A 14,128-nucleotide genomic window follows, 5' to 3' on the forward strand; every position below is an offset into this window, starting at 1 on the left:
GCAAGGGCCTAAAAGACCCTGTATGATATGCTTCCCATTCATTTTACTGAACTTTTCCCTTTAATGGTACATGTACCTTCCAACTTTTTGTTTACTCATTTATTAGATTTATTGCTTCTGTGTGTCTGGCCAAGAGAAGGAATATTTTGTTATTCTCTTTATTTTTGACTGCCCTGTGCAGGTTGCAGGATCTTTGTTTCCCGACCAGGGTTTGAACCTGGGCCCTCAGCAGTGAAAGCTTGGTATCCTAGCCTGGGAATTCTCTATTGTTTTCTTTATTGATAACAAATACTCCTAGAACAGTGCTTGTGCTTGGTCTGTTGTATGTGCCCACTATGTGTTGAATGAATAAATTTGAAGCTTATGGAGCAAGGGTGGTTAAGAGATGAGACAGGCAGGTAGGGGTCAGATGAGGTGGGGATATTATTGTAGATGTTATTGGAAGGCATTGGAGGGGTACAGTGTAAGGGAGGGGACTAACGGTGACATGTGTGTGTGCACACGTGCTCAGTCATGTCTGAGTCTTTGCAACCCCCTGGACTGTAGCCCACCAGGCTCCTCTGTCCATGGGATTTTCTAGGCAAGATACTGGAGTAGGTTGCCATTTTCAGGGGATCCTCCCAATCTAGGGATTTAATACGAGTCTCTTGTGTCTCCTGCATCGACAGATGGATTCTTTACCACTGCTGCCACCTGGGAAGCCCAAAAGTGACTTAATCTGATTTGAATTTTGACAATTTTTAAACTTTGTTGGAAGAAGGTATTGTAGAGATACAGGAGAGGAAGCAGCAAGAGTTTGCAAGTTGTTTGCTCTGTGAAGAGCTACAGTGGGGCTGTTCCATTCAGCTATGAAAGCCTCATGTACTGATCTCTCCTTTGGATGTTTTCCTGGCTGTGATGATTGGCCATGCCTTTCTGTATACTAGCTCCTGCTGCATAAACTTTTTGTAGACCCCATATAGATTCTTACCCTTCATCATTTTAGTTTACAATGCAATAGGCTGTTCAGTTTAGCTCTGTTCAGTTGATCCACCCATTCATTCATTCAATAGATATTCCAAAAATATTCACAGAACCTGCTGTGTGTCAACTACACCATATTGCTTTAGATATTCTAAGAACTTGGAAAAGTCCCTTTTCATCATTGAATTCACCATATGTAGCGAGAGAGGCAATAGTCAGTTAATGATAATTCCAGTGAATTTTAGGAAAGGAGAAGTAAAGGGTGCCTTGAAGCAGAAAGACTGCCTGGAAGGTAGAGGAAGTCCTCTTAGAGGAAATGGTATGAGATTGAAGGAGAGCCAGACAAAGAAGCCTGGATGCAGTGGTATGCTGGTAAATAAAACAAAAGAGCTGTTGGGACTCCCTTGGTGGTCCAGTGACTAAGATGGTAAGCACCCAATGCTGGGGGCCCAGGTTCACTCGCTGGTCAGGGCATTGGATCCCATGTGCCACAACTAACAGTCTGCACGCCACACGAAAGATCCTGTGTACAACAACAACTGGCACAGCCAAATGATAAATACTAAAAACAAACAAACAAAACCAGTTCTTAAAAAAGAAGTCAAGTTCTGATTTGTAGCTTTAGCAGTCAGACTACAAAATTCCCAAAAGGTTAACAGTTGCTCCTGCAAACAGATGCAGTTTGGCTCCAGCACTCACACACACTGAGGGATGTGGAAGAAGGTGCCATTCCAGGTACAGCCAACAGCATACAGGAGGGGCTGCAAGCATAGAATGCACAGCACACTCGTAAAGAAGCCTGGAATGGCTCAAACATGAAGAGAACCAGTGAGATAAGAGTCTGCAAAGATGTGCAAGAATCAATTGTTAGCCTCTTCTCCCAGTTCCGTAAGTTGGTATCTTGAAATTGGCCATAATCGTCCTATTTATGCCATGGAAATTGGCAAATGCTACAACCAGGGATTCCCTTATCCTCCTAGAGTCAGTTGATAAACATTTACCACTGGTATGAACCAGGTCATGCAAGAATGTTTGGTAGAGCCATGCAAAGAGTTTTGCTCTTTATCTGCAGTGATGAGAAACCACTGAAGGATTTTAACCAGTCACATGGTCAGATGGGGCTCCCCAGGTGGCACTAGTGGTAAAGAACCCAGCTGCTAACGCAGGAGATATCGGATGCGGGTTCGATCCCTGGTTCAGGAAGATCCCCTAGAGGATGGCACGGCAACCCGTATTCTTGTCTGGAGACTCCTGTGTCCATAGGGTCACAAAGAGTCGAAAACGCCTGAAGTGACTCAGCACAGGCTCAATAGTTGTGGTGCAGGGGCTTTGTTTCTCTGAGGCATGTGAGGTCTTCCTGGATTGGGGATTGAGTGTCTCCTGATTGGCAGGCAGATTCTTAACCACTGAGCCATCTGGGAAGGACCCCCCACCTCCGACCCCTGCCCGCCCGCCCAGTTTCCTTAAGCTGTAATCGACAGTACTGTAAGATGTTTAAAGTGTACATCCTGATGATTTGATACACGTATATATTGTGAAAAGATGTCTCCCATTAAGTTAATTAACACACCCATCACCTCACAAATTTCTTTCTTCTTTTGTGTGTGAGAACATTTAGGTTCTACTTTCTCAGCAGATTTCAATTTTACAATACAATGTTATCAAGTATAGTCACCATGTTATATGTTACATCCTTGAGTAAATCTAATCCATTGGTTCCCCCCTTCTATGACTGATAAGATTATTCCAAGTTTGCCAACATGATTTTGTGACAGTTGTCAATGAATGCTTTGTAAAACAAAATACTTTGTAAAACAAAAGTCGCATTTAAAGCTATGAACTTTAGATTTGAAAATAACACACAAACACCAACCACACATTCTTATATTGTTTTATAGTTTATTTTCAAAATGACAGTAACAAATGCTCTTCCCTTGTTGGGGAATGATGTATTTATTTTCAGTCAATAGCTCCTTAAAAAGTAACAGCATTTTGTCCAAATTGAACTTATATAATTGCACAAAAGTCAAACAAAGCATTAAGAAATGCTGGCAAAGATTGCAGTTCTCTCAGCTCCTCATGAAGCAAACCCCCAAAGGCCTGGGTTTCAGTGGAGACCCCTGACCCGAATAATACTGATGCTCACCCCGAGTTCCTCAGGCACACACAGGCGGAGGTGAGAGCAGCCAGGAAGACCCGCATGCTTTGTGATAGTGGAATTCTGCTCTACCCCTAGGGCTTAGAGATACAGTCATTAGAATTAATAAGCACTTCAGCTTGAAGTATATTTTGTTCAGGCTTAAAACACACCCTTATCAGCTTACATTCTGGGATACAGATCCCACTTCAGGAAACTAAAAAAAAAAAAAAAAAAAAAAAAATAGAACCACACCATAAAAACCTCTTCCAAGCGAGGTCCTGTATGCTGCCACCCCGGCCCTCATGTACTTTCTAACATACATACAAAAATAAGTTACATGATCGTTGATCATATGCCAGCTGAGGGATGGTAGACAGAGTCTAACTCAAAGCCCAGCTCCTGTTTTATTGACAGCAGTTACTGGAAGGACTCTGAAGTCACGGCTGGGCTGGCGGAAAGCCGCTGTGCTGTGCTTGTGATCTGACATGGACACAGGACAGGGAGAGGCAGCATCACGCATCATGTCTGCAGTCTTTCTATTATTAAGAAAGTTAAGGAGGATGTTGGTTATGTATGTCTTAAAATATGTAACAAAGCCCATTTTTAAAATTTTAATGAGATATAGTGTCTATCTGGGGATTTAACTTATTTTATGGCTTTTAAACCCAATTAACATATAATATCTATAGTAGTTTTCCTTTTCTGACCATACGAAAGTTAATGAAAAGATAATATTTTGAAAGAAGATACACGAAGACAGCTTTAAGTCACTGTGAGAGGTACCTTCCTAACTTGGGTACAACTATGGAAGAGGAGAGTTATTATTCTACTTCTTAACTGCTGTGTTTCAAGTTAAAAAAACATAGTTATAGTTTCTTTATCACAGAGAAAAATAACAACTCCTGAATACTTTCACAGCCATAAAAGTATGTGGCAGAGGCAACAATGCTCCTCTCCTAGCCTGTTCTTCCCTAAAGCAATTATTTTCTTAAATTTATGTTCTAACAGCATGTTTTATACATTTTGGGCTCATATTCAGGTTTAAAGGAGGTGAATACACTATTTCCTAAAGCAGCCCCCTATGACTGAAGCTCCCAAATAAACCATCTGCAGGGGTCTAGCCCCGTTCACTCTGCAAACTGAGTTTAACATAACTGCATTCAATGCTGTATGGAGGGGAATGCTGGCCTTTCCCAATGCCCGTCCAGTGCTAACATCCAACAAAGGAAAGGATCAGAGGGTGTTTACAGCTACTGGCTGGGTTCCATGTTTTGCTTTTATCAGCACTAGAGGAAATCACAGAATGATAACTGGGTGCTATTCCCCTGACTCTTAACAGGGTGAGCAGAGGATCTGCCCTTGGCCAGAGAAGCAGCTTCAAGGCTGTGCTCTGAGGATCGGTGTGGTAAGAGTCTATAAAGACAGCAAGGATATCTGGGAAAGGAGTGCTCTTTAGATTGAAAACAGACAGATGGTGGTCTGGATCTAGAGCAGATACATACATACTTTTCTTTCTCTTCCATTTCCTTCCTTATCAAGAATCTAAACACCTTCCAGGTCCCAGGCAACCAAATAGTAAAAAAACGCTCAAAAATGTTCTGTTCGATAGCTAGTGTTGCTGGAATCTGGACTGTGGCTCAGTGATGGGGCTAGAGAACACCAGTGCCCTGAGGGCTCACGTGGGCTCCTGAACAGGTATGGCAGGTATTATGGAAGGTACACACTGGCCACCCACAATCAGACAGGTGGCTTTCAATGTAGGCAGACTCTGGTGATTAGCTCTAAGTGTAAGCATTACACAAAAATTTTATGATATTAGGTAGATCTCAGGAAAAATGCAGAAGGGGAAGGACCTGGAGAGAATTTTCCACAAGTGCCAACTGGAATGCACGGACATATGTAACCAACATCTTTCCTTATATCTTAACATTAACCTTGTCTCGGTCATTAATTCTACAGAATTAATGTTAATAAAGTTGCAGTAACATATAGTCCAAAAATGCAATATTTCCAAGTTTCTAGCCACAGAAAACAAAAAGACAACACACAGACTCACACAGACTCGCACAGCTGCAGCACTCCCCAAGGGAATGCATGAACAAGTGTCCACACAGAGACCCCGGGAAAGCACACACACACAGATGCCTGCGTCCACCCCTCCTGCACCCAAGACCCACGCGGGCTGCCGTGAGGGTCAAGAGGCCCTACTGCATATCTGTTCGATGTCCTTCATCTCTTTGGGACAATCTGCAGAAAGGACGAGCGGGGATGCCTCAGTCACCACCACATCATCCTCAATTCGTACACCGAGACCACGGAACCTCTCAGGGGCATCTTGGTTGTCCTCCGGAATATAAATTCCTGAGAAGTAGAAAAAAAGAAGTCGAATGTTTGATTCAAAAATGGCAGTGACTGGATGATTTGGGGCAAGTAAGTTAACCTCTTTGAGTTACAATTCATCTGTAAAGCCAGGATCCTAATAGTACCTACCGATAAAAATGTGGAGTGAAAGTGAGATAATAGATATAAAAATGTCTGGTATATAAACCGTCAAGACTTAAATTGAAGAAAGTAGGGAAAACCACTAGACCATTCAGGTATGACCTAAATCAAATCCCTTATGATTACACAGTGGAAGTGAGAAATAGATTTAAGGGCCTAGATCTGATAGATAGAGAGCCTGATGAACTATGGAATGAGGTTCTTGACATTGTACAGGAGACAAGGATCGAGACCATCCCCATGGAAAAGAAATGCAAAAAAGCAAAATGGCTGTCTGGGGAGGCCTTACAAATAGCTGTGAAAAGAAGAGAAGCAAAAAGCAAAGGAGAAAAGGAAAGATATAAACATCTGAATGCAGAGTTCCAAAGAATAGCAAGAAGAGATAAGAAAGCCTTCCTCAGTGATCAATGCAAAGAAATAGAGGAAAACAACAGAATGGGAAAGACTAGAGATCTCTTCAAGAAAATTAGAGATACCAAGGGGACATTTCATGTAAAGATGGGCTCGATAAAGGACAGAAATGGTATGGACCTAACAGAAGCAGAAGATATTAAGAAGAGGTGGCAAGAATACACAGAAGAACTGTACAAAAAAGATCTTCATGACCCAGATAATCACGATGGTGTGATCACTGACCTAGAGCCAGACATCCTGGAATGTGAAGTCAAGTGGGCCTTAGAAAGCATCACTACGAACAAAGCCAGTGGAGGTGACGGAATTCCAGTGGAGCTATTCCAAATCCTGAAAGACGATGCTGTGAAAGTGCTGCACTCAATATGCCAGCAAATTTGGAAAACTCAGCAGTGGCCACAGGACTGGAAAAGGTCAGTTTTCCTTCCAATCCCAAAGAAAGGCAATGCCAAAGAATGCTCAAACTACCGCACAATTGCACTCATCTCACACGCCAGTAAAGTAATGCTCAAAATTCTCCAAGCCAGGCTTCAGCAATATGTGAACCGTGAACTTCCTGATGTTCAAGCTGGTTTTAGGAAAGGCAGAGGAACCAGAGATCAAATTGCCAATATCCGCTGGATCATGGAAAAAACAAGAGAGTTCCAGAAAAACATCTATTTCTGCTTTATTGACTATGCCAAAGCCTTTGACTGTGTGGATCACAATAAACTGTGGAAAATTCTGAAAGAGATGGGAATACCAAACCACCTGACCTGCCTCTTGAGAAATCTGTATGCAGGTCAGGAAGCAACAGTTAGAACTGGACATGGAACAACAGACTGGTTCCAAATAGGAAAAGGAGTACGTCAAGGCTGTATATTGTCACCCTGCTTATTTAACTTATATGCAGAGTAGTGCATCATGAGAAACACTGGACTGGAAGAAACACAAGCTGGAATCAAGATTGCCGGGAGAAATATCAATAATCTCAGATATGCAGATGACACCACCCTTATGGCAGAAAGTGAAGAGGAACTAAAAAGCCTCTTGATGAAAGTGAAAGTGGAGAGTGAAAAAGTTGGCTTAAAGCTCAATATTCAGAAAACGAAGATCATGGCATCCGGTCCCATCACTTCATGGGAAATAGATGGGGAAACAGTGGAAATAGTGTCAGACTTTATTTTTTTGGGCTCCAAAATCACTGCAGATGGTGACTGCAGCCATGAAATTCAAAGACGCTTGCTCCTTGGAAGGAAAGTTATGACCAACCTAGATAGCATATTGAAAAGCAGAGACATTACTTTGCCAACAAAGGTCCGTCTAGTCAAGGCTATGGTTTTTCCTGTGGTCATGTATCGATGTGAGAGTTGGACTGTGAAGAAGGCTGAGCGCCAAAGAATTGATGCTTTTGAACTGTGGTGTTGGAGAAGACTCTTGAGAGTCCCTTGGACTGCAAGGAGATCCAACCAGTCCATTCTGAAGGAGATCAGCCCTGGGATTTCTTGGAAGGAATGATGCTGAAGCTGAAACTCCAGTACTTTGGCCACCTCACGCGAAGAGTTGACTCATTGGAAAAGACTCTGATGCCGGGAGGGATTGGGGGCAGGAGGAGAAGGGGACGACAGAGGATGAGATGGCTGGATGGCATCACTGACTTGATGGATGTGAGTCTGAGTGAACTCCGGGAGTTTGTGATGGACAGAGAGGCCTGGCGTGCTGCGATTCATGGGGTCGCAAAGTGTCGGACACGACTGAGCGACTGAACTGAACTGAACATTACTAGAACTATTATTGTAGTTATTTTTTGTTATTAGTCTACAAGATCTCTTCAATTACAATAATGTTGATCATGATTCTGTCATGTGCTAATGGCTCAAACAGGCCACTAAAGTTACTTTATGAGTATGTCAGTATATGCTGGGAACTAGTGGATTACATAAATGCATTCTTTCTTTGCTTAACAGTCCCTTGGAAGAAGGGCACTTTGCAAAAATAAGGACATAAAGAATTTTATCATGTATTTAAAAAACACTTATTAGAGATTATTAGTCTCAACAACCAGAAGCTACAGAAATACTGAAATAAGTCATAAATGTAACCGATACACATGATATAAAGAGGGAAAAAGGAAGAGTTTAATGAACATCTGAAAAATTCTAAGGCCAAGTTTCCCTTTCTAATCATAAAATCAGACAGATACCAGGTCTTTTCATTTTAAGAAACTGTAAATTTCCTGTTCTATACTCACAGATGCTGTTCTGTGATAAGAAAAGGATCAGCAAAGCAAAGTGTAGTCAAAGTCTAAGGAAGTGCCAACTTGATTGGACTAAATGGTAAACAAGGCCACAGGTAGCAACATACGCCTGGGCTCAAAGGGGAGCTTAAGAGACGTGCCCCAGCTATAACTCACATTAATTTAGATGTGAAAACGCTTGAAATTTAAGACTGAGATCTGCTTTCATGATAGAAACAGCATCTGTGTTTAAAACGAACTTGTAGTCTCCATCTTCACACTCCACCATGGCCACTACTTCTCTCCTGCCCCACGCCTACCATCATTCAAGCTGGGGAACTATCAGACTGCCCACTCTCTCTGAAGCCCAGGAGAAAGGGTCTGGATACTGAAGAGTGGAACAATGCAGGCAGTTCCATGCAGTTTGCAGAGGAGCTGCAACTATGAACGTGGGGAATCTGAGAATCTCTGGAGGAAAGTGCCAGGGGTCCACAAGCGTCAGCAGCCCACCACAAAAGGAAGACTAGTACAAACTGGTCCTGGCAAAGGTAGGGTTAAAATAAAGATTTATTTCTTAATATCTACTGATAGGAAGTATTCCCCATCTGTTGTTTATTGGAGAAGTCAAATTAAACAAATTGTGTGATGTTAAATAAAAAAGCTCAAGGAGGATCTAAAATAAAGTTCCCTTCTATACTGGAGAGATTCATTTTCCTGTTTCTTCTAATTTAATTACATTGGTTCACATAAGAAGAAAGTGTTTACCCTTCTATCTAACACTAGGATTATGTGTCCCAGGGGATGGGAGGCTGTTGGCACCTCCCCTTACCTGGCTCCACGGTGATTACCATCCCGGGCTGGAGAGGGAGGGAGCGGGGCATGTCTGGAGTGTCGTGGACGTCCATCCCCAGGTAATGGCCAACATGATGTGGGCAGTATTTTCGAGCAGCCTGGAAATGATATGACCACAGCGTTATCAGAGCAATGACCCTTAAGGGAAAAGTTGGGCCTATGTAAATCCATGAGATACGTGTCAATACTGCCCCCTGCCCTTAGCTCTGCCGCCTGTGTCATCTATCCCTGGGCTAATGCTTAAGAGACTGAAAACTGTTACCTCTTGTGTGTAATTCTGCCAATGGCATTCTATTAATAACTAATCCACATTTCCGTTCCTACCATTTCATACTACACACATACTAACTGGGGTCGCCCCAGCAATGACAACGGCAAGTGAAAATTTCTCTTCTGGGGGGGAGGGGAGATAATTATGTTAGAATAGTTCTTTTTCCAGCATGCACACATCCCTCTCAGGGAGCCTTCTCTGGAGACCCTAAGTATCTCACAGCAGCTTGTGGGGTAGGTAGGAAATGTCATACAACATAGTAATTATGAGGCATTTACCAACCTGGGTACTTCCGTCCATTATTTAAAGATTTGTTTGGCATGAACAGGAGGAATTACAGCTTCTTCCTTACTGATAAAAGAAGCCCTGGCAGTCTAACTTGGAGATAAGAGATACCTTACTGGTCTGTCTGGCTTGACCACCTGGCATCTTAATTTAAAACTGAGTCTTTAAAGTTTTCTTCAACACCATCATACTTTGGATGCAGATGAAGTTCACTAAAGACATGGCAAGTGAGGATACTGTTAAAAGTCTCAACAATGTTACTGAAGCCACACACACCTTCACCCTTTGACCCCCACTTTTTCAAAATCATTAAAAAAGAATTAAAGAGTTAACCTCTCCTCCCTTTTATGTCCTTTCCCACCTTGTCTACACCGGACTTCATTTTATGTTTTCTGAAGATTGAGCTAGTGACACAGTATGCAATGAGCTGCATGTGCTGCCATCTTCTGGGAGAAAGAAGTACTGCACCTTTTGTTTTAATCTATGTTCAAAAAAGTCCCTCTTACAGCAGAATCACAAACTCCCATTTCTAAATCGAATTAGCTTTACATAGGATAAAGCCCAAGCAGCATGTCAGGTGTTCTTAAGAACTGGGATTGAAGGAAGTGAAATACCTTGAAGGGATTCTTCTCCTTAATGTTCTTTGTGATCCCCAGCTCCTTTAGCTTCTGGCTTATCAATGTCAGCATCATGCTGTAGATGTTCTCCAAGCTGGTTCCAGGGCAACAGAGGGTCAGACAATCTCTCTGGACTTCGAGAACGGCTTCATAAAGCTCTGCCTGAGGTGCCGTGAACCTGGCGACAGGGAAATCCAAGAACGAGAATTTGGAACTGCCTGATATTGCAGGAAGTTTTCTTCTAAGTTTGATTAGAAAAACTCAATGGTCAGCAGATAGACATGGTGAAGTGAGAAGATGCACCCAGCCATGAATGCAGTTAGAGGGCCAGATCAGGCTTAACCTTGATCCTTCCCATTTTTTTTAACCATTAAAAAAAACACAAATACAAACAATACCAACCAGTCAGCCAACCAACCAACCAAAGAAAAAAACAGTCTAAAGATCTACTTCTTACAGGCAAAGCAGATGTCATGGGATAAAATAGTCGATACTTTGGCTACTAGTAACTTACTAGTTTCTGCGTGTCCTTAGAAGAATCATTTTTTTAGCAGTAATGGAGGAAAACTCGAACCACTTACATCTTACCCATTACAGCTCTTCTTTCAAGGACAGACTTATAGCTGCAGTTTCTGCCAGCTTTTAGAAAGCTCTCTGGTGTCTTCAAATACTTGTTTTTATTTTTATTTTTTGCTTTTGGTTGCACCGGGTCTTTGTTGCTGCAGGCTGGCTTTCTCTAGTTGTAGAGTGGCGGCTGCCTTGTTGTGGTGTGCAGGCTTCTCATTGCGGTGGCTTCTCTTGTGGAGTGCAGGCGCCAGGCGCACAGGCTTCAGTAATTGTAGCACGCAGGCTCACTAGCTGTGGCGCACAGCTTTAGCTGCTCCATAGCATGTGGAATCTTCCCGGACCAGAGCTCAAACCTGTGTGCCCTGCACTGGCAGGAGGATTCTTATCCACTGTACCACCAGAGAAGTTCTAAATGCTGTTTTTAATATTTTGTCCAGATTCTATAATTATTATCTGTGGAGGGTTAACCTGGCCAAACTATTCTACCAAAACCTAAATATTATTTTTGCAATCAGAAAGTACAAACTTTAAATTTATTTTTTTTTAAAGTGTGTGCACATGTTAACTAGGTGTCTTTACATGCCTCGTCCTATGATATGATGAATAAAGCAGTCTCAGAAAAGAATCAGGGGCTTTGTAAAGGCAGTTAACCTGAGCTGGAGGGACCCTGTATATTTCTTTAGTCCTTTATTCCAAACATACCCATTTTCTAACTCATATTCCTAAGAAGCGGTGGGATCTGTAGCAGCCCTACCTGCCATTGACGGGCCAGGTACGAGTGATGTCACTCACGTAGCAGGAAGACTCACAGCCTCCATCCAGCAGCACCATCTCCCCATCCTGGAACAAGAATAAGACAGGAAAACAAAGGTGACTTTATGACTGTCAGTTGTATCTTCTAACTTAAACTCTTTATGCCTTTCATTAAGAAAAAAAAAGTTCCAATTTAAAGGAGACTAATCTCTGGTTCCTTCTCACAAGAAACAGCATCTAAGTGTTTCATATGAATTCACGTTGGCTCAAGAGAGACAGCACTACTGAGTGGTTAAGTGTGTTGGCTCTGGAACCATAGTGCTTGGGTTTGAATTACTAAATGTGAACATTATTAGCACATCATAAATATTACCTCTGTCACTATTAATTAAAAAAAAAAAACCTATGTAAGTTGGTATCCAAGGCCTTTATTCACATATAACTTACCCATTTAACTTCAGAATGTCACTCCCTCTTTTGTTCTCCATCAAAACATATGGTGGGAGCAAAAAAAGAAAAAAACAAACAAACCCCTTTGCGTAAATCTCTGTTTTACCACTTGTCACGTTATACTGAAATTTTCTGTTTATGCCTTTGAAGACAGGCCGTATCTCATTCATATCTAAATAAGCACAGAACTTGGCACACAGTAGAATAATGGTCAGATAAATACATATATAATAATGATAAGAAGAATGAATGTGGTTTTTATTTCTGGCAAAATATAGAATAAATTTTAGAAAACAACTCAGTTCTGGATAAAAATATATTCTATGAAATGTTGACATTACATCATGTAAGATGTCTTAAAGGCTTTTTTCCTTGAATAAAGACAGCCCAGAACTGAAACTAGCGCTGGGAGTGATAAGGTAAGTATTACAGTATATAGGAAAGAAAGTGTCTGCAGAGTGGGCAAGATGAGCAGGAGATTCCTTCAGTAACCCAGGACATTCACAGGGGATAACAGGCCCTGGGGCATCAGGACCCACTTCACTTCTGACAAAGGCATATGCAAATAATATTTAGAGAAAATGGCTCCCAAATTTGGGACCGCACAATTTCCCCAAAATAACAACAAGCAAACATGAGCTCACAACCAGAGGCTGTCACCGTCAAGCACGTGAGGCAGCAGGTCACAGTCAGTGAGACTCAGCAGGAACCACAAATACCAAATTCAGATCTTCCAGAATTCCAGGTAATGGAATTATCTGGAATTCATGACAGGATTGCTGTCATGAAATGTTTAAAGAAATACAGAATGGAATCACAAAGGTTAAGAAGCAACAAGCGACAACTAAAAAATAACCATGTGGATTTGAAGGGAATGGAGATAAAAATTATTGCTGAAATAAAATACTATGTGGATGGCTGAAGGTGTAGGTTAGACAAATGAAAAAATGTAGTTCCCTAGAAGACAGACCTACCAAAATCCCCTAGAATATGACAGAGACAGACAAAGCCAATGTAAACATGAAAGAAAAGTTAGCTTACTGAAAACAGAAAAGAGGTTTAACCTATCAACACATCTAACTGAAGTCCTTGAAGGAGTGAGCAGAGAGACATAGAAGAGATGATATCTCAAGAAATGTCTGAGCATTTCCTAGAACTAATAAAGACAAAAATCTACAGATTCAGGAACCAGAAAGTATCATAATGAGACATGTAAAAATAAATTTGTAATTAGAAATACAATAAAACTGAGAAATACCAAAGAAAAAGAAATCTTAATGTAGCAAAAAGAAATTTCCCAAAGTAAAATAATAATTATTTTCTTTTCTAAGATCAGCAACACTGGAAGTCAGAAAAGAGAGTAAAAATATATTAAAACTGATGACTAAAAATAACTGTCAACCTAGGATGGTTTTCTCAGCATGGCCATTTTTCAAGAATGAGAATGAAATAAAGCTGCTTTGGCTAAACGAAAGTGGAACAAGTTTATCGGCTATATAAAGGATGCTGAGGTGGAAGGAAGGTGATCCCAGGAAGGCCAGCTAAGAGGTAAGAAGGGAAGATGAACACGCAGGTAAGTTTGATTCAAGCCTCTGCCGTGACCTATTCCTGACAGCTGCACGCCACTGTGGTAAGCCCTGAGGCAGAACCACGCGCAGCCTGTGGTCTCTCTGACCACAACTGTGCCAGGATCCTACTAGCCAGTCAACAGCAGAGCCCTTCCAATACCCTGCGTTTCTCAGGGCTTGTTGGTAACCTTGCCCACTAACTTGAATTGAAAACTTTTAGATAACCAAAGCTAGACTATGACCTATAGGTTTTTGACCATTCCCCTTATTTCTTACTTGCTCTAATAACAGCAATATGTCTTCTCGCCTTATAAAGCTAGATTTGTGCTTATTCTCTAGTTTTTCAAGAATGAATACTATATTGTTTAGGAACAGGTACCCTGGTGGTAAAACTATGAAGAAAACCCAAAAAATGGTTAATAAGAGTCAGGATGATAGGAGACAGAAAGGGAGATGTGCATGTGATTGCCTAGAAGCTTCTAAGGTTCAAGCAGTGTTCTTCTTATCCTTGATGGTGGATACATGGTTGTTCAT

The 14,128-nt window shown here is 41.6% G+C and overlaps 1 protein-coding gene across 2 annotated transcripts in view; it reads right to left on the bottom strand.

The window, feature by feature from the left end:
* Positions 1–2,842: 2,842 nt before the first annotated feature.
* XPNPEP3 (X-prolyl aminopeptidase 3) overlaps positions 2,843–14,128 on the bottom strand; it is a 44,433-nt gene continuing 33,147 nt past the window's right edge. For both annotated transcript variants that reach the window (XM_006071268.4, XM_006071267.4), the window contains 4 exons: positions 11,578–11,663; positions 10,254–10,434; positions 9,061–9,181; positions 2,843–5,464 (listed from right to left, as the gene is read on the bottom strand). In XM_006071268.4, the coding sequence (XP_006071330.3) occupies positions 5,298–5,464; positions 9,061–9,181; positions 10,254–10,434; positions 11,578–11,663 (555 nt within the window). In that variant the 3' untranslated portion in view covers positions 2,843–5,297. The remainder of the gene's footprint in view (positions 5,465–9,060; positions 9,182–10,253; positions 10,435–11,577; positions 11,664–14,128) is intronic.

Source organism: Bubalus bubalis, chromosome 4 (genome assembly GCF_019923935.1).
Source record: "Bubalus bubalis isolate 160015118507 breed Murrah chromosome 4, NDDB_SH_1, whole genome shotgun sequence".
Lineage (NCBI taxonomy): Eukaryota > Metazoa > Chordata > Mammalia > Artiodactyla > Bovidae > Bubalus > Bubalus bubalis.